Source organism: Salminus brasiliensis, chromosome 2 (genome assembly GCF_030463535.1).
Source record: "Salminus brasiliensis chromosome 2, fSalBra1.hap2, whole genome shotgun sequence".
NCBI lineage: Eukaryota > Metazoa > Chordata > Actinopteri > Characiformes > Bryconidae > Salminus > Salminus brasiliensis.
In genome coordinates, this window is record NC_132879.1 from 31,498,932 (window position 1) to 31,519,252 (window position 20,321).

Here is a 20,321-nt window from a genome sequence, read left to right on the forward strand (position 1 = left end):
TATTTATTGAAATTAACACATTTTAACAAATTAAACATAAAATATGGCATGTTCAAGGGTTTTGACATTGCACATTGTGATTTTATTTTTACCCAATATGCTCAAATCAGCAAATACATAGAAATTGTTAATGCAATCAGATCCTCCCAGCAATGTTCCACATCAAGCCTTCTCAGAAGAGTAGAGGCTGTTACTGCAGCTAAGGTGGGCAAACTCCTTATTAATGCTTTTGATTTCAGAAGAAACGTTGGATGAGCAGGTATCTACAATATCTGGATATATGTATGACGTATATACTACATATTTGCTCCAGTGTTTTTGTATAGCGTGAAATATGGGAATAGCAGGCTCTCTAGTGCAGTGGACGTCAGTCTCCTTTCTCCCTTAGCAGTCACATTGTCAGTAAGATTTTCCCTGGTAAGCCACAATTGTCTGTCACAGTGACAGTGCAGACTGGGGCTTTGAGCATTCCTAATCATGATGTCAGTCCTTTGATTGACAGGTTCAAATCCTTTGGATCAGCAGAATGAGCAGTCGTTCCATTTTTCTTGAAATGAGGCCACATCTTTGATACAGTTTTTTGGCCTCCATTGTTTAATACGGTAGTATCTCAATCATGTAAATTTTGGATCCTGATTGTGTATTTTTTTAAGAAGATGCTTATGCTGCACTGTATAGAACACAGATATTGCTGATTTATCATTAAGGGTTTGCCAAAACGGATTATTTTTTAATTATTTTATTGTATCATTACTAAAATGTTTGTACAAATGTACTAAAGATGCATAATTATGCAGAAATACATGAAAGAAAAATAAATGAAAGAGAGCGCTAAGGAAGCTATCATTTTGCTGCAATTTAATAGACTTCAGTTATACTGTAGTGTTCTCTGATGACACTCAAAACACTTGATAATGAGCTGAATAAATAATCAGTGCTAAAGCATAAGAAATGCTGATTAGAATATGCTGATATGTGTGGTATTTGATCCTTCACTCATTTTAAAGGCAGCCTAGAAGGGAAAACTGTATTAACATAGAATAATAAGAGTTTAATACATGGAAGTGTCACACAAGGCATGTCCTGGCATAGCCACACCCACAACAAGTTTTTTTGGCCACTGACGGTTTGAGACTTTAGAGTGCATTTAAGGTCTTGGTGATGAAGTTAGGTTCCTTATGTTTGGGGAATGCAACCTTCATTAATCAAACACACACATTTCCCGTTAGCTCAGGGCAGCATCTGATTGGATACTGGGTGTGTCTTTCCCCCCCTTACTCACCATCAATGTGTAATCATTCCTGGGTGCCTTCTCTTAGGTATGAAGCTACAGTTAATGTAGTGATTAGTTGGTGTTTCTCAGTGTGGATGGCTGTTTGAGTGAGTTGCAGCTTTCTCTGCTTCTCAGAGTCCTCATGTGCTACTGCAGTTATGCTGTCAGCTGTTGTGAATATGATAGCTGGTTGTTTGTTGTTGCCAGTGTTTGTTACTAAGTTTAATTGAAATTATGGTCTACATAAATATGTATGTTTGGCATGGCTAGATTGTCTAAGTTATATTAAATTGCTAATTTAGTTGTGTTTTTGTCACAGAAGAGTTTTGTGTAGTTACAGAAAATAAATGTTCATGTTAATAAATGTAAATAAATGAGTTCTGCTGTGTGGAACCACTGTCCATGATTGAATTACATTCCTTTAAACAGGTTTTTGAGATCTTGCATGAACATCTGAAATGCAAGCCCCCTGGAGCCATGATGACTAACATTCCTCCAGATGGGTGTTTTTGCTACAGTTTCATGCTTGAACCAACTGGTGGTTGGTTTATTTGTTAGAAAACAAGGTGTCATTGATGGTGCTTGCTGACACAATGCTATTTTAGCTCATTTTAATGAGTTAATGTAGCCTAATGTTACACCGTCTTGTCTTCCCTATTTTAACCCTCCTTTACTTAATGGTAACTAGATAGTCTCTGTGTTGCAGCACATCTATAATTCAGTTGTAAAATACACTGTTGTTTTCTTGCACAATAAAAAAAACAGCACACCAAATCTTACCAAATGTTTTCTTGTTTACTTAACGTTTGCAAATGATTAGTTATACTGACTTTTATTTGTCAACAGAAATGATTCAGTTGAGCTAACATGAGCATGTGTTGTAATGAGAAGTACAGCTAGGCTTGAAGAAAACTTTTTTTGATTTTTACTGACTTTCTTTGTTTAACAAACAAAATTTAGTTCAGGTAACCTGATGTATTAGGAGTTTCACATTGCTCTTACTATACTTATTTGGTTTAGCCAGCTCTAATTGTTTACTTAGCTGAAAGTATTAAGTCACTGACATTTTAATAAAAGACATCTAGTTGGTCCATTAACATATTTTGCATTGAGTCAGTTACACTGTAAACCTACAGAAGCTCAAGTAGCTTAACACCTTAACACAACTTACACTGGCAATATAACCTGCAGCACTGAATAAGTAAAAATTATTTTTATTACAGTACTCAGCCAGCATAACCAAACTTTCCAGAACAAAAACTAGCAATCTATCCTTACAGCCTCAAACACTGGAAACAGGCAGTCATCCACTACATAAAACTTTGTACTGCGCTCAAGAGAAGGTAGTCTGGCAGGGAATGACTACACACTGACGGTGAGTGAAGGGGGCGGGGGCACATTCAATGTGCAAATAGATGATGCCAGGAGCCTATGGGAAAATGTAATGAAACCGCATGTGGGTGCGCAGTTCAAAGTTCCAGGTGTGCAAGACTGAAAAGCCCTGTAGCATTCGCCCCTGTGCCTTAGTACACTAGAGCAATACCTTAATCAACCAGCCACATAATACATTTACATAATACATCGCTTGTTCAGGTAACAGAGAATCGTGTTGGCACAATATCAGAGTGAGATCAGTTGATCTGACATGTTTTTGCTTGTTTATGCAAAGTATCATAGTTTCTGAACAGGTTCCATGTAGCTGAGTCAGCTGTGCTGCTTTAATAATATACACTGACCTGTAGGGTTTGTTTGTGCTGTTCATCTTTGCCATTGGCTCCTGACACCATCTGTTTGCATACTGGGCGTGTCCTCCATCCACTGACACTTACCATCAATGTGAAGTCATTCCACCCAGGATACCCTCTCTTAGGCTTGGAGGTGTGTTTAATGGCATGATGAGTTGATTGATTTCAGAGCTGAAGGCTGTCTGAGTAACCTTCCAATGCTAAACGTGACTTAATGTTGCACTAATATAGAGTTCCACTTTTAGCTATGTCAAAGGTGCAGTTGTAAATGTCAAGTAATCAAGTAAAATTAATTTAGCGCAGTCTATCTTAAATTGCACTTTTTGTTACTCGAGAGTTTAGCGTAACTCCAGAAAATAAAGGTTCAGCTGTGTGTATGTTCATTTAAAGAGGTTTTTGAGATCTTGAACATCTTCAGCATGAACATCTGAAATGCAAAACCCTGGAGTCACGAGTTAAATAAGAAAAGCTGGAAGTAAATGTTACCTGCACAAGATACTGATGATTGGCCTGACTGATATTTCTCATATGCTGACATTGGCCAAAATGCTTCTAGAAATGTTCTAACAGTGGATTGATTGGATGTTAATATTATATATTGTTCATCAAACTTATCGTCTAGATTCTCTGAAAGAAATCCTTTTATAGGTTCAAGAAACCTTGTATTACTGCTCAGACTTTTATTAAAGCTTTTAGCTCAACAATCTCAACAGTCTTAGCACAACAGTGTTTTATACAGTGTGTTTAAACATTTAAACATTGTTGCAACATTGATCAACCAATTGTAAAAATAATCTAAAGATTAGTCGACTACCAAAATAGTCATTAGTTGAAGCTATTTATATTAATACACAATACATTTATTTTTATATTTAGACTATTTATACATCAAAGAATAACATAAAATACACAATTAATGTATTCTGCCGAACTTTTATCAAGAAGATCAACTGCTGAATTGAACAGTCTGTATATTGTATTGCACTAAATTTTTAAACATGCTTTAATTCTATAGGTTCATTATATGGAAGGTGGGATCAGCACATCTATAAAGAGAAAGACAACATTCTACTAAACAATACATGTCTGTTACATGTGCACAGAAACCTCCTCAGTGTGAAGATAGTGTTGAATGTTATTCACTTATGCAGAGTTGGATAGTGCTGCATATTTACAAATTTTATTAGTAACACTTATGATAGTTACCAAAACCAGTACAAATAACAGCAGGAGTGTTAAATGTACAAAGTGTTATTATCATATATATAATTATCTACAACACGTGTGTGTGTGTGTATGTGTGTGTGTGTGTTTGTGTGTGTGTGAAACAAGGTACCATGCAAGTGTTCTTTTTTATGCTGAAAGTATAACACTATCAACAGTGTGATGTTTAACACTGCTGATTTTACTAAATAACAATGTCTGTTAAATAGACCCAAGCAGCTAAATCAGTCAGTGTAGAGAACCTCATTCATTCTTGGCCTGTACATTAATTGATAGTGACTGTGAGGAGCTGATCAGAGTATTAAGGAAGAGCTGAATATAGCATGACCTATAAGAAAAGTAGAATAGTCCTTTCATTTGCAATTTCATATGTGATTGTGTTGAATATGATTTCTAATAATGAGCTAATTTCGGAGTAAATTTTATTACATTTAAATTTCTGTACCATCCACCTTCTCTCTAAATCTTTCTTTCCTCTCCAGTCAAGGACCAAACCTCAAGACTCGAGCTCATGCTCGCTGTTCCTTTATTCCATGAACAGCAGTACATCGGAATTTAGCTTCCACATTTAACCCACCTGTGGCAGTGGGCAGACACAGACACCTTGCTCAAGGGCACTTCAACCAGGAACATTGAGGGAGATGAAAGCGCTGTTGCTTCACTCCCTCCACCCCCACATCCTGCCAGTCTGGGAGATCAAACCAGCGACCTTCTGGCCACAGTCCTTTAGGCCACAACTGCATAATTATTACATTAAACTAATGTCTCTAACAAAACACTCAATATTCAGCGCAGTTCTTACATAACTGTACAGTACATGAATATTTTATTTAAGATCATGCTCATAAATGGGCTGTGATTTTTACTGAATTCACTCAGTAAACTGTGGGTGTAAATGCTCTCAAATCAAAGCTGACGTCCTACACAGCTGACGTTCTAACGTTTTGATTCAGTGCATGTCTTATCGTCCAGTTACTGACAATCTGTGTGCTGCACGTCATGTACAGGCTTATCCTGAATGTCTTCTATTTAAACACATTTGAAAGCTGAATTGCCACTAACTGGGAGCAGTGTTGCTGGCTTTCAGCTCAGCAAGAGTCCTCTAAACAGCAGTAGAATCTCTCGAACATCTAGGTGAGAAGCAGTGTGGAAGGTTGAACATTTGCTGTATAGTGAGTGCCAAGTTATGAATTCTCACCTCACTGATTGACAGCACAATTTTATAACACTTCATATTGCTTGCTAAAATCAAAAAGCTAAGGAACTGAATGTAGGTCAGTACAAGCGGCACTGCTGTTAGGTGCCCTGCTCTCCCTGCTGACTCCAGGAAGGGAGTTCTGCCAGGCACAGTGGAGCGATGGTTCCTGACGCTGCTGGGGACGGCGACAGTAAAACCCAGGTGAGTATGCAGATAACAGGATTACAACCTGTCCGTGTTTGCAATCACAGCTGAACACAGCTTGTCTGTTTCTGCTCTAATCTGGCTAAAAAAGACCCATCCTCTTCAAACTCGGAGGCAAACAGCGGATTGGTTATATGAGTATTGCCCTACTGAAGTACAGTAAGCACTACTCTACTACAGCTACTGGGACTGCACTTGTTATCAGCATGTGTATATTTAAGCACGGTTCACAATTGGTTGTGTCAGCAAATGGGATGTGCGAAGAATTGCTAGGCCTGGAATTGCTGAATAAATCAGGTATTTTTATTACAGCATAATAAATTGTTTGATTACAACATGTACGTACTCATGCTTCGCAAACTTTGTTTAGAATAGCTAATAATATTGCGTTTCCAGCTAAACTACCAAGGTTGGAAGTATATACACTGTTAAAAGTATACGATCCTTGAGGAACTTTTGGAGGTTCATCAGTTTGAAGCTGTGAAGGAACCTCTCACAGTGCTTTGAGCAACCTTCAAGGAACCTTTTTCTACTAAAAATCTTTTAAAGTTCCTTAAAGCACCTTATTAGATTCCTCCACTGTTTCAAATGAAAGAACCTTCAATTGAAGTTCCTCAAGAATCTTAAAGTTTTAACAGCGTACAGTAATTGCCATCTCCAAATGAATGCTAAGAGCTATTCTTTAGAGAAAATACATAAGCTTCCCCATTGTCACGCCATGTTTAACTGTTTACTCGCACAAAATGGATGAATATTAAGAGTCAGTCTTATTTCCATCCTTGGCAGTGTCCATCAAACAATGCATGTCTAGCCTATCATATAAAATATTTTATGACCAACTTGACGCATAGCTAACATACATTATACTGGGGTGCGTTTACCAAAAGCACAGTACCCAAAAGCACGTTAGCAACATATTTGTACCGCCAAGGTCACCACATGGTAACTTACATAGTACAAACCATCATTAAGTGACAGGTGTTTTCTAAACTGAGGTTCCAGAGAATGCTCAAAAAAAACAAAACACTGACGTTACGTTGTGTAGTTCAAACTACAGCTGTATACCTGTGGTCAGAAGCTTAGTGTGGTGTCTGTGTATGAAAATGGGCAAATCGTTTACAGTATCGGTCAAAAGTCAGCCTCACAAACCACAAGTTAACAGCACACCAGATAATAGCCCACCTAAATGCTTCACAGAGTATGCTGGTTTGTTTAACACTTTTAAGTTTACTGTATGATTCCTTATGTGTGACTTCAGTATTTATTTACAAAAAAATGTTAACTCAATTAGCTACACTGTCGAAAAGAAAATAAGCTTGTTCAACTTGGCATTTTTCAGGTGGAGCACAGATAGATCAAGGAATTATTCAAAACAAAATAGTTATTACATGATAACAATTAACATTTTTCATAAAGTTGCCCAGAACAAGTCCTGCAGCCATAAACACTGCAGCCCCAACCTGCATCGCCATTTCTAGTGGTGCCAGGTCATGTAAATGTCTTGGCATGCTAAATCCCAAAGTGCTTGGCTGACATGGCTAGCAAAAAATCACTTTGCTATAGTTTGGTGGAGAGGATTGCTCTGTATAGACACAGTATCTAGTGATCTGGATGTTTCTTCATGTGTAAATGATCTGTCATGTCATGGAACTGCCATGTCATGTCCTTCAAATCTGTTTTTGTAACCTCACCCAGTCGCACAGGCAACTGTCCTTCTTTTAAGTGCCTCTGAGATATCTATTGATTGTGACGTGTTTCCACTCACCTATGCAGTTCAGTGCACCATGTGTGAATTCTCTCAATGATGGCTGTTCTCAGTGTCAGTTCTTTGTGTGTTTGTTGTTCCTGCTTTAACACATACCCTAACCCTTAGGTGTGCTAAAGCACTGCAAAGTGCATGATGTCACTGGGACTGGAATTCAGAACCACAATTTGAGTTGTGGTAATACAGCTTTTATGCAGATATTGAGGTGTTGTGCTGTTGTTCACATTCTAAACCCGATGCCACTCAAATGAGAATATATATATAAATATATATATATAAACATGCTAAAATAGGGACATTTTCACAGGGCTACTTACTTCTTCATATCCTTGCACTGTGTAACACTTTTAGGTTTTCTATGTAGGAACCTATTCTAACTCAAAGCATGTAAATGTAAGCCATTAAACCCACAAAAGGCCCTTTAATGTATCCTTTGACTCTTAGCTCAGGGATGAAAATAGAGCACGGCAGATGGCAGAGCCATGGCACTGTTTCAACATGAGAGACCAGGCTGCACCCACGCAATACCCACTGTGCCACGACAGAAAGCTTGGCTTTGCAGGCAGTAATATTAAAAAAAAACAACATTCTGACAAATGCACTTCCAATAGCTGCTTATTCTGAATCTTGAGTTTCTAAAGAGGAGAGCAAACCTAAAGCCAGAGCTGAATCGCTTCTCTCTCAACTTAGAGGATTTATAGATTATAGGTATTATGCTGGAGAATGAAAATGTAGGCCTAGTTTCTAAGTATAGCACACAAACTTTTTAATACTCCATCCAGGATGATCCAGATTACAGTAGAGCAGAGTTTTTTCTTGCCAGCAGCCAAAATCCAAAAATCCACAGATTGGTGTAAGTTTATGAAGGCACTAATCAGAATGATTTATGATTGATGTATTTTTCTAATATATCTTGATGCTTTATCATCATTTCAATTGTGGTTATCAGTTATGAATCGGTAAGATCAGTTTGGAGAGTGACCCCTGTTTCCTTCCTTTTTCACTACGAGTCCTTGATCTGATCTGATCACGTCACTTTGTGTTTGATCACATCTCTACCTACTGTCTTCCACCATCAAGAGCAAATAATAAGATGGAGAAAATGAGACCATTTACTATCACAGTAGGTTTCAGCAGAATTCCATTGCAAAACATATTAGAAAGGTTTCATTTAACACAATAGGAAACACACTGGGAAAGAATCATAAAACACTAAATTTGCAGCATTGTAATCAAGGCCTACTCATGAGGTCACGGTGATGGTTCTCAGAGCACTGCTTTCTTTCCCACTGCAGTAGTTTCACACATTTACCGTCTGTCAATGGCTAAGACTAATCATCCGCATCTTGTGCAGGTAAAGTTTACTCCTAGCATATATTATTTTCCTGAAAAAGCAAACACAACAACTCAATTGGCCTTTGATGCATTTTGGAACCAGCACCTTTATTTACCACATACTGAAACACATACACCTACTGACCTGTTCACTAAAGCCTGTATTAACCAAAGGTTTATGTGTTCATTTATTTCTTTGATGAACTTTCTGTTATGAGCAGTGTGTGTCTTGTGAGAGAAGAAGCCTGTCTCACCAGCTGTTGTTTAGCTTAGATGTAGATGTTGTTCATGGCCTCTATAATTCTACACCTAAAGCTCTGAAGCTACACTCAGCATCATTTGTCCTGCAGCATGTTTAGTCTGCCAAACGCCTACGTGAACTCAGAAAGTCCAGATGATTGTAACTTTTCTCTTACTGCTCTTCTGGAGTATTCAACTGGCTGGTGCCCAGAGCGCTCCTAAAGACCGGAGTCAGTCTGCCACAGGCACTTTGAGAGTCATAAGTCAGAGAGATAGTCGGTGTTGTGGTCCATTGGGTTGTGCAATGATTCCAAGCTAACGGTTAACGGTATTCATGCCTGAAATAACCTGCCTCAGAGCGTGTGACGCGCTCTTCTCAGCTCGGTTCCCTCCTGCTATGGCAGACTCGTCTGTGTCAGAGTCCTCCATCTGGTGTCTTGCCTCCGATCCTGAAATGTCTCTCAAATCACACCTATCTGTAGCCACATTCACAGCTTTTCCCCTGACACAGCATGTCTGGAAAAGAGTTGGGTTTTAACACAAAACAAAAAAGTCTTTAACAGTCCTTCAACAGGGGATTCATTTTAAGCACTTTACCTTACAGTTATGCTGTGAAAAAATACGACTTCATATGGTTCCAAACAAATGAACTGGTTTTATTAAACTCCAACAAATTAACAGGTAGTTCACTCAGATACACCTAGTTAAACTGCATGTATTTCTTAGGCTTAAGGTTTACAGTGTTGGTTCAAAATCTGAAGACAAAGTATTATCTTTCCTTTGCGATAATGCACAATTAAGCACGTCCTATGAATAGAATAACAGATCAGTCATACTGCTGCTGGAGAAGTGAATGTCAAAATCTATTAAATGTAGTAAGTTAACAGATCATTTAACTCAAAGAAGACTTACAGTAAATCATTGTAACCATTTTTATGATTAAGTTCAGTTAAACCATTATTATTTTGGCAGTTTTGGGAAAACCACATTTCAGGGTATTTCTAATACAAAAGGGGAAGGCATGGTGTTGCTGAAGTGGACTGCATGGCACTAGGGGCCTGAGGTTGTGGGTTTGATCCTCACTGTCTTTGAGGAGTTTGATGTGTTCTCTATTTCTGTGTGCATAGGTTTCCTCTGTGTGCTCCAGGTTTCTCCCACCTCCCAAAAACAAGCATGGTAGGTGAACTGGCTATTCAACACAGCCCCAGGTGTGAGGGAAAGGGTGTGGACTGGTGCCCCTGTCCAGCAGTTATACATGCCTTGCGTCCAATGATACCAGGTAGGGTCCGGAACCAGCAGAACCCTGACCAGGAATACACAGACATTAAGACCTACTTGAATATACACAATGTCCAAGTGTTTCTGGACACTCCTTCTAGTAAATGCATTCAGCTACTTCCACCCATTGCTGACACAGATGTGCAAATGCACACACACCCCCACATACACATCTCGTCTAGTCCTGTAGAGCAGTACTGCTAATAGAATAGGAGTCTCTGGAGCAGATAAACATGAACTTATTGGCTCCATGCCTAATGCCAAGTGTTGGCTAGAGGGGTAGAAAGCCCCTCATCATTGAGCTGTGGAGCAGTGGAACAGTTCCCTGGATTTACGATGCTGCATCCAATACTTTTGGGATGAGTTGGGAAGTTGGGGGTGAGGTGGGGACCTGACCTCACAAACTCTCTTGTAAATATAAAACCTTGATTTTGGATGCAACAATGAAAGAGCAGGTGTCCCAATACTTTTGTAAATATAATCCACTTTGAAACAGTGCCAAGAAAAACTATTCAGAAGAACAAAAACAATATTTTATGCCAAGTCGATCTTCAAAAAACTAACCCTGGTACACCTTATTATACAGTGCACCTGGCCGAAGGCAATCAATTACCGTTGGCTCTAAGTGAACCTTCTGCTTTCATACCTTTGCTGAAAGGGTACAACTACTTATCTAGTTGATCAACACATATGACCAGTAGGGGGCACTCACACTATACCAAGATTTTGGAAAGTGAGCATGGGAGCCTGTGAAGACATGTAGATCTCAGAAGACAAATTGCATGAGGTAGGTATCAAGGTCATGGTGTGATTGGAGAAGCTCAGGCAAATCAGGCAGACTTCACAAATACTGAAGCACATTAAAAATGCAGGTCACTTGTAGCCACCAGCTTTCACTCATCTGTGGAATTGGTTGAGGTGATATGTGAACTGAATGGACTGAAAGGGAACTCTGTGAGAGTGTTTGTGCTTTGAGCTGCAGATTTTGTCCTCCTTTCCTGAAGGCACTGGCTCGCAGCTCCTGACCCCTGAGTGCTACTCCCTGCTGACCTGCAGCGTTATATTTCAACACCCACAGTGAGATGGCATTCACACACACATGCCATATGCTTCTGTCTCCAGTATATTGTCGATTTGCCAGATAGACACACGACTGGCCTGGCCTACTTTTCTATCTCATTCCAACTTACCCTGAAGACCTCTAAAGGCAATCCCTCTGATTCTCTACCTATCTCAGCACTACATTCACTTCTCTCTCTCTTACTCTCATCACTCCATCCTATTCTCCATCTCGCTTCAAGTTGTCCCAGCGCTGTGAGGCTGACTTAGCCCTGCCGCTCTCCACCTTTCCCACAAGCCTTTGGGGCAGTGCCCATTTCATTCCCAGACAGCAGCATTTGCATAACCATAAATCACTTACTACAGTGACACTCAGTGCACAACAAGGCTCCAGAAGACTGCCAGGCCAGCCAACTGCTAGGCTCCTGTCTCCCCTCTTTCTCTCTCTATGATAGGAACACTCAGAGGACAGACTAGAATCAACAAATCAGTTTGCAAATCAGCTCAGAGCTATTCTAGAAATGTTAGACTCACACTGAGCAAATGTTGAGTCTAATACTAATCTAATAATCTGACTAGTAGGGCTGGGCAATATGCCAAAAAAAAAAAAACATTCATTCAGTATTTATCATCTTATCTGCTTTTTCCTGGTCAGTGCTGCAGTGGGACCAGAGCCTACCCAGAATCATTAAGTGCAAGGCAGGAAAAACCCCCTGGATGCAGGGTACCACCCACACTCATCTACTTTCATGCCTAGCATGGCCAGTCTATCAACCAATTGTGCACCCTGAGGAAACCTTTGGGGAGAACACACCAATCTCCGACTCACCAATCACAGACTAATGCGAAGAGCGAACCCGAAGCTCCAGGCCCACTATACCATGCCACCCCTGGACTTCAGCGAAGGAAATATTACACATTCATAATTATAGAATGTACTTTATGTTATTTATCAAAAACATTTCAATAAATATGAATATGAATCAAAAAGTGCAGGGCCACTGGTCATTGCCATTTTTTTTTGCTAGCTATTTCCCATCCATCAGCTTAAAACTGAATTCCTCCAATAGCAAAAATATGGAATCTAGCATAAAACCTATTAAAATTGATTTTGATTAAAGAGTTTTCTGTTTGTAATGAAACACACATTTAGACAGTGTTCTTTAAGTGCTGATGGAGTATAAAAGTACACTCTTGCAATTAATCACAGTAACATTAAATGTCCCTACATTGGCCACCCCTATTGAATAGAACAGTGTTTCTTCCTCCTGCCCTTTGACACCCACTTCCCCAAACACACCAGCCCATCACCTCATCCACAGACTCCTCATGAGCTGGATGAGATCTGTATAGTGAGAAATACTGTTGAGATTAGAATAGTTACAACTGTGGAGAGCAAGGAAATGAAGAATGGAAGGAGGGAGAGCAAGGAAAGTGTGTTGAAAGTTTTGGGGACTGGGCACACAGACACAGCAATAACTCCAAGAGAAGTTCCAGGAAAACTCCAGAAATTGCCTGGTAGAATAGGAACTCGGCAAGCGATAAACATTAGTGACAAAAGTATTGATTGCGAGCTTCATATTTACAGCCGTGCAGTGGGGCAAATCTAGTAGAATATATTACTCTGCCCTGACAGAAATAAAGCATTCACTGTCCCATTACTGGAAGACGGATGGCTCCCGGGCTGGTAAATGTTCGCAGGTGGCTCGAGCAGGCAGATTAAACTTGGCTGGCTGTAACGCGTTTAAAAAAGGCGCCCGCTAAACGCCGAGGGTCGTAAAAGGGGAAAGGGGGGTATAAACTCGAATGGCCGAAGCAACAAATATATGACGTCGTAAATCTGCGTTCAGAAAAGAAATTGAAAATTGTTGCACACAACGATTTAAAATAGATTTCTTCTCCCGGAGTAAAGCGGTGTCCCTAATCTCCCTTTTGACAGTAATCTGCGCTGGATTAGAGTAAAAAAACACTTCAAGATTTGCATGAAATGAGAGGGAGAGAGGAAGAGAGAGGCCGAGCAGCTAAAGCTAACAGCCCGCCAGCGCGACACGGTGTTTTTCATCTCGCCTCAGCCTCGTTTCTCTCGCCTTTTCCGTCGGACTGGCTCCATCTCCCCGCGCTCTCCAGCTCTGAGGAAAGGGGAGGAGAAAGCAGGGCTGTCCCGCTCGCTCTCTCACTCTCTACCCCCCCCCCCCCTCCCCTTCCCACCCCAACCCCTCCTCTCTCTCTCATTCTCTCTCTCTCTCTCTCTCTCTCTCTCCCTCCCTCCCTCCTCAGCTCTGTCGGGCTGGTGTGTTGTCGCCCCTCAGCCTCTCTCGCGCGCGCTCTCCACTAGCCCGAGCGGAGTCGAGCACTAGCAGCTCCACGAGCCTCGCGCTGCCAAGGCAACGCCGCGCGCACACCTGGCCGCGTCACGTGACCATCCATACCTGGGCGTGGATGGTGAGGCGACGGTTAGTTTTCCCTCCACGCTTCAGTCAGTCTGCTTCCTCAGACCGCCCTCGCCGTCGCCTTCTTCCCCCACAGGACTCCTCTCTCCTCCGCCGCACTCTCCGGGCGCCGCGCTCTCGCTCGCCGAAACTAAGATGTGAACTTTTCTGTACGTCGCCGTTTTTTGGGGATCTATCGCCCACAGCGTGTGTCAGTTTTTTATTATCTTCAGCTCTCCGGGGAGGAACTGACATCTGGCCGCTCCGCGTGCTCGCGCTACTCCTCCTCCTCCTCCTCTTCTGCCAAGGTGAGTGGGGCGTGTGTGTGTGTGTGTGTGTGTGTGTGTTCCCGTGTCTCGCTGTCTGACTCTAAAACGTCTTCATGTCTGAATGTTGAGGGGAAAGTTGTGAAGGTACACTGGTCTGGCTTCGTGCACGAGCCGGAAAACAAGTCTCGTCTAAGTTTCGCTTGTGAGAAAACAGCACTGGGAGCGAACAGGCGTTCTGCCACGACCGTTACACACACACACACACACACACAGTAGGAGAGAGCCGGTCTGTGGTCTTACTGTCTCCGTGCACCGGTGGGTAAATGGCTCTCTGAACTTATTTCAAGCTTCTTCAGTGTCTCGGTTTCATTCAGCCAAAGTTAGTGTCTCTGCTGTGAGTAGTCTGAATAGGCTGGCTTATTGGACACGGTGCTCTAAGAGACTCTGATGCCACAGGCAAACCACAGGCTCACCGCTTTACCTGTTACTGTCCATGCCATTAGCATGTAGGCTAATATATATGGCTAATGTTTTCTGGGCATGCCTCAGCACAAACTGTCCAAGAAACCCATATATCTATAAAGGTTTACGAGTTTTATCACATCATCTACCAGATTACATTCACCTCTCTGGTCACGTGGGCTCTAAACTAAATAGGTTCCTCATAAGAAGTTTGTCATTGCCTTTACCCATGAAGATCCCACCGCTTTAAGACCTCAGAATAACAGAACACTCAATTTTGATGGTCCACTAAAGTATGAAAATGACACATAATCAAAATTCAGAGCTACGAAATCAAACTGTTCGATGTTTGTCCAAGCAAGTTCTGCAGCACTTTTCATCGGCCTGTGGTACATTCAGCTGTTGGGTATGAATGAGTTATTCTTTCCCCATCCTGATACACCACCAAATTCTTCCTCGTTAGTGCCTCAACAGGCAGGGTTTATGTACTTCTCTTCAGGACCAGGCAGGACACAAAATGCTCTGGTTGTGTCTCTTGTCTCAGTCAAAATACATAGTGAGTGCACAATTAAGCACTGTGGTCGAAGCCACTGGCCGTCTTCTTTGCATACGAGCCAAATTCCAACCATAAAGTTCTCTGTTGCCGCTGTCAGAGCACTCATGTGGAATCGTGGTCAGCTTCCTTGCTATGCCCCTGCCCGCTGATTCATCTGGCATGTGTGGTCATTTGTTTGTGTGTATACAAAAAGTCTACAGAGAAGCTTTTTTGCTGTGCTTGTTGTTTTGTTTGTCTTGAGTGAAGAGAGAGAGAGAGAGAGAGAGAGAAAGGGAAAGTGACTGACACAGACAGACAGACAGTAAGTCTCATTCAGGTCTCTGCTGGAAGTCTGAGGTTTTGCCATCCTTCCGTATCGCTCGGCCCCTGGCACTCTGTGGCTGCACTGTACAGCCTCGTTGTGGCTCTCAATCGCGCCTTTATCCAGAAGTCTCCCAGATCTCCAGCCAGAGCCGACAGCAGCGTACTGTAAAAGAGAAGGCGCATCTTCGGTGGATTATCCTCATTAAATGACATTAAACAAACGCTCTCATGGTGGAGGCGGATTAAAGAGGTTCTCACTCTCCCCCTCTCCCCCGCGCTCTCTTTCTGTGTGTGTGTGTTTACATTTGGGTAAGAGTGAAGACTGGGAGTGGCAGGCTCACTCTGGCTCCTCATAAGGAGGCACATACCCCAAACACCAGCTTTCTATGCATGGATCTTTCTCTCAAGCGCTCTCACGCAGGTATTCACCACTCACACTCTCTCTGTCCCTCTCTTATTCACCAGTCCATGCAACACTAAGAAAAACAGCTTCCTACTCCTGCTTGCCGTTACCCGCTTCACTTTTCCAGCTTATCTGCCGCTCTTAGAGTAGATAGAAAAGGCTGGCTGTCCCTTATCAGAAGCATGAAGCAGTGATAAATGATTTCTCAGTACAGTCCTCACAGCCGAGGACGACCCCATTCACCTTCAGTCACTGTGCTCTTTTCAAGCCTCCCTCTATAATGTCATTACTTTCATAATACATCCATTACTCACAATCATAAGCTACTGTGTCACTGACGCCGTTCCGCTAAAGTTTTTTCCCCCTCCCCTTCATTTTTAAAGCTGAATAAACAACTAAATACCTGACATTGCAAACCACAAATAGGAGGGTGACTTTGTGTTTACTCAAGTTTTTTTTTTTTGTTAGTAATTTCTCTCCACAAAACATTTTTGTAGCACTTCAGACACTGTTTTTGAAGGCCCTTATTTTCCATGTGTGTAGCATTACTCATCGGGAATGGCGCGCCGCAGAAGAGGCTATACTTTACTTCCCCTTTTACTGCCTGCTTAGTAAATCACTGTCATTCTGAGATGTGCTGAACCACTGTGTTGTCAAAGTTGTTTAATTCCCCGTGACTTGGTCTCACATTAAAGCAAAAGGAAGCCCACAAAACTAAAAGCGCAGGTTGACTAACACCACCTTCAACACCTTCGACATGTTTCATTTACATTAGCTAGGCACAAACATACAATTTGTTTTGTTTGTTTAGATAGAAACACACTGCTTTTGAAGTTAAAAAGGAGAACATGAGCCACCTTCTCTGCTGACAACTGTTCAATGTGTTGGCATTCTCTACGAGGCAATTCAGATTGATGGAGTCCTAAGTATGTAGGTTAAATGCAAAACATTACATTTTTAATTTTTGATTTGGCCAATTTCCCAATGATTTTCTTTTTATGTTTGATTAATGTATTTTACTCTTCCTTTTGGTCACCTGAATTTCCTAGACGTTGTCTTAGCATTCTTTATAGTGCGATAGTTACCACATAACAGGTGTCCTGCGCAATAACCGAAGCCAACATGTTGATTAGATAGAGGCGTAAACCATTCTCACCACCCAGAGAGCAATTGGTCAAACCTCTTGTACATGGATGACTTGCGCATCACTGGGTCACAGTGATGAGATGCAGCTTTCTTAACAGTTGTGCCTCCTTGGGAACCCATGTTAGACATGTGAGGCCCTATCAGCAAGTTTGTAATGAGACAGCTGTTACAGAATGAAACCAGTCCGCAAGGTTTTTTGCTAAAGACAGGGGCCAATAACTTTTAAAATGTCCCAGTATGTTGTCCCAATTCACTAGGGCGCTTCCCTGTTGATGCTTGAAAATCCAAGTTAAACCCCTTTGTTAAGAGATCCAGTAGATGGCTTCTAAAGCCTTCTGAGCTTTCTTCTACCAGAATCTAGCTGGAAATTTCACTGTCTAATCCAGTTTTTCTGACTACAGTGTAGAGGTCCCCCAAGACTAGAACTGAATGGAAAAAAACTAGAACACTAGCTTACTGTAACTGAGCCATGCTAGGAAATGGCTAGGCTATGACATCTCTGCTGAGCATTAGACAGTCTTTCTTTTCAGAAATCTAACGTATGCATGTACATTTTCTGTTACTGATGTATACAGAACATTGTCACACACAAAAAAAAACACCTATGCCATAATTTTTAACCTTCTGATGCTGTTGCTTGTTATGGACCCTGATAAAACCTTTTCTGTTCAGGTGATTTGACATGGAATGCCCCCCTAGACTACTCTAACAAGATACTGTGGAGATAATAAATCATGCATGAAAATGAAAATTGCTTGCCTCCTAGTTTATAACATGAGAGGCTGAAAGTGAGACTGTTTTAGACAGCTAATTTATTCAGTAGAAAACAGAAACAGTCATGGTCAATACCAAATGGCATTCATGTCTGTCCAATCAGTAGAATTTAGCAAGCATTGTTCAGGCTGTAACCCGTCTGTTGTCCTGTGTATATTGCTGCCTTAATAACTGCTGCAGTGTCATTTGAGGTGTTCTGAAAATGGGTTTTAAGGTCTTAGAACTGGTAATTTGCTTTTTCATTAATGTGCAAAAGCATCACTCTTGTTTCACTCTCAATTTCTGAGCCATGTTCTACTCTGAGAAGCTTGATAACAGCTAGCCCTTATCTTAAGTAGTTCTGCTTGGATGAGGAATAAAATGCCTTCTTGAAATGGTTTAGCTGTGACCTTTTTTTTTTCAAAGGGTCTTACTGTTGATCCATGTGGCCCTTACTCCTTTTTTTCTGTGGAGTCAAATGGTGTCTGCTTTGAGAGGTCATTTGACCTCATTTTGGGCCTCTCTGGCCTGACTGGGAGGCAGGAATGTCTGTGTGTCAGTGAGGATGGCATGGCTGCCCTTTGCTGCTGACCTAAAGCCAGATTGCTGTTTCTGCTGTAGTAGTTAAGGTTAGATAGCTCTGGATCAGCACTGAACAATGACTTGCACCTACACAGTGAGAGGAAGCAGATGATAGTGCTGGACAAAGTATTGTGTATTTATGGACTGATAAATCAGCAGCTTTATCACTATGAGTGTTTTTTGCATAGTTCCAGTAATATATTACCAGTCTTCAGTAGTTGAAGTAGTGCAAGAAGGCCTTTTATTCCTCATCCAAGCAGAACTACTGATGAACTAGATAGTAGTTAGCCACCCAGTGCCAGTAATATAATACCAGTACTCAGTAGTTAGCCATGTAGTGCCAGTAGTGTAATGCCAGTACTCTGTAGTCAACCATGTGGTGCCAGTAATGTAATACCAGTACTTTGTAGTTAGCCATGTAGTGCCAGTAATTTACTAGTACTCAGTGGTTAGCCACATAGTGCCAGTAATGTGATAGCAGTACTCAGTAGTTAGCCACGTAGTGCCAGTAATATACTAGTACTCAGTAGTTAGCTACATAGTGCCAGTAATATAATACCAGTACTCAGTAGTTAGCCATGTAGTGCCAGTAGTGTATTACCAGTACTCGGTAGTTAGCCATGTGGTTCCAGTAATGTATTACCAGTACTCAGTAGTTAGCCATGTGGTTCCAGTAATGTATTACCAGTACTCGGTAGATAGCCATGTGGTTCCAGTAATGTAATACCAGTACTCTACTCAGATGAAGAAGCAGTTAGATTTGTGTGTTGTGTCCTGTGTTCCCCCTCTTTCCCACTTTCTTCATTCACTTATGAGCTCAGTTACATCTGATAGCAAAGCCTCGTGAGAAATGGCAAGCATGAGGTGAGATCACATCCATTCTCACACTTCCCGACCAGCAGCTGTCCGCAGAGCTGTCACCCCGAGGGGCCTGATTCGACTTCATCCGCCCACCGTCCCTTGGCTCTCTCCTTTGCTTCCCCTCCCACTTTCTTTCCCTCATTTACCCATTCACCAGCTTTTGTTCTTTCACACCATCTACTTTAGGTGCCATCTACCTAATTCAAGCTACTGCACAGCACTCTGAGCCCTTTTTTTCCTCTTTCATTCTTAGAAGGGGTTTATTATATATCACTGCCTGATCTACTGTTCACTATTAAAGTAGGAAAATCTAATTATCAGCTGATAATTACAAGCTGTACCTTTGTGCTCTCACACACACAGACACGCTTAATGGTCACTAGTTTTGGGCATTCATATTCACTGAAATAGCTACCATAGTGGCCAACATCATTGCACCACACATGAAAATTTAATTTCCCATCAATGCAGGAATGCTGCAGTTCTTGGCCTAGACACTTATGTTTAGGTCTGAGACTGGTGTTGGTAATTTATTTCATGCAGATTATTAGTATTTCCACATGAGAGCACAACAGAACTTTTAAACAGGGTGAGTGATGTGATATCCTATATTAATACCACATTAACTAACTGGCATGCGATTGTACTCTACTACTGTTCTTCCCTCAGATGGTGTAGAGCAGAGGGCTTTAAAACTAGACCTAGATTCAGATTTCAAGCCCTGGACTTCGTAATCCTTGGGTAGGTGTGACACTATGCGGCCCAGCAATTACATTAATTGTTCCCTTAACTTCTAGCGAGTTCAAATTAATACATACATGAATCTAAAGCAGCTCTAAAACACTAGCATGAGCTTGCAGGGGAGGCTAACACCTCACAAAGTTTATGTCAAGCAAACTAGATGCCTCTCCAAACATAAAGTGTACTTACAAACAGCAGGTCTCCATAACACAATCCTTTATCCAGTCTCTTTTGGTGTTCTCTAACAGTGTGTCTGTAATGCATGCACAAATGAGTACACATGCAGGGTGCGTGCATGAGGGCAGGGTTGTGAGTTAGGTAGGTACACAGGCAGGTATGGGAAAAATCGAATATGGTGATTTATATAACCTGCATAAACAACTCTCTGTTATGTTGAATGATGGTGAACGGCCTCTATCCACAGCACAGAGTTACAGACACCCGTCAAAACAGCTTCTGATTTTGAGAAAAACAATGTTGTATCTAGGCTCTTGT

The 20,321-nt window shown here is 41.4% G+C and overlaps 1 protein-coding gene across 4 annotated transcripts in view; it reads left to right on the plus strand.

Moving 5' to 3' along the window:
* Nucleotides 1-13,614: 13,614 nt before the first annotated feature.
* plxnb2b (plexin b2b) overlaps nt 13,615-20,321 on the plus strand; it is a 158,798-nt gene continuing 152,091 nt past the window's right edge. For 2 of the 4 annotated variants that reach the window (XM_072672364.1, XM_072672367.1), the window contains exon 1: nt 13,972-14,058. Coding sequence is in view for 1 of the 4 variants with exons in the window: in XM_072672363.1 (XP_072528464.1) it covers nt 13,761-14,058 (298 nt within the window). In the remaining 3 variants the exon portion in view is untranslated. Of the gene's footprint in view, nt 14,059-20,321 lie in introns of all 4 variants that reach the window. The other 2 variants (XM_072672363.1, XM_072672365.1) reach the window with 2 other exon arrangements.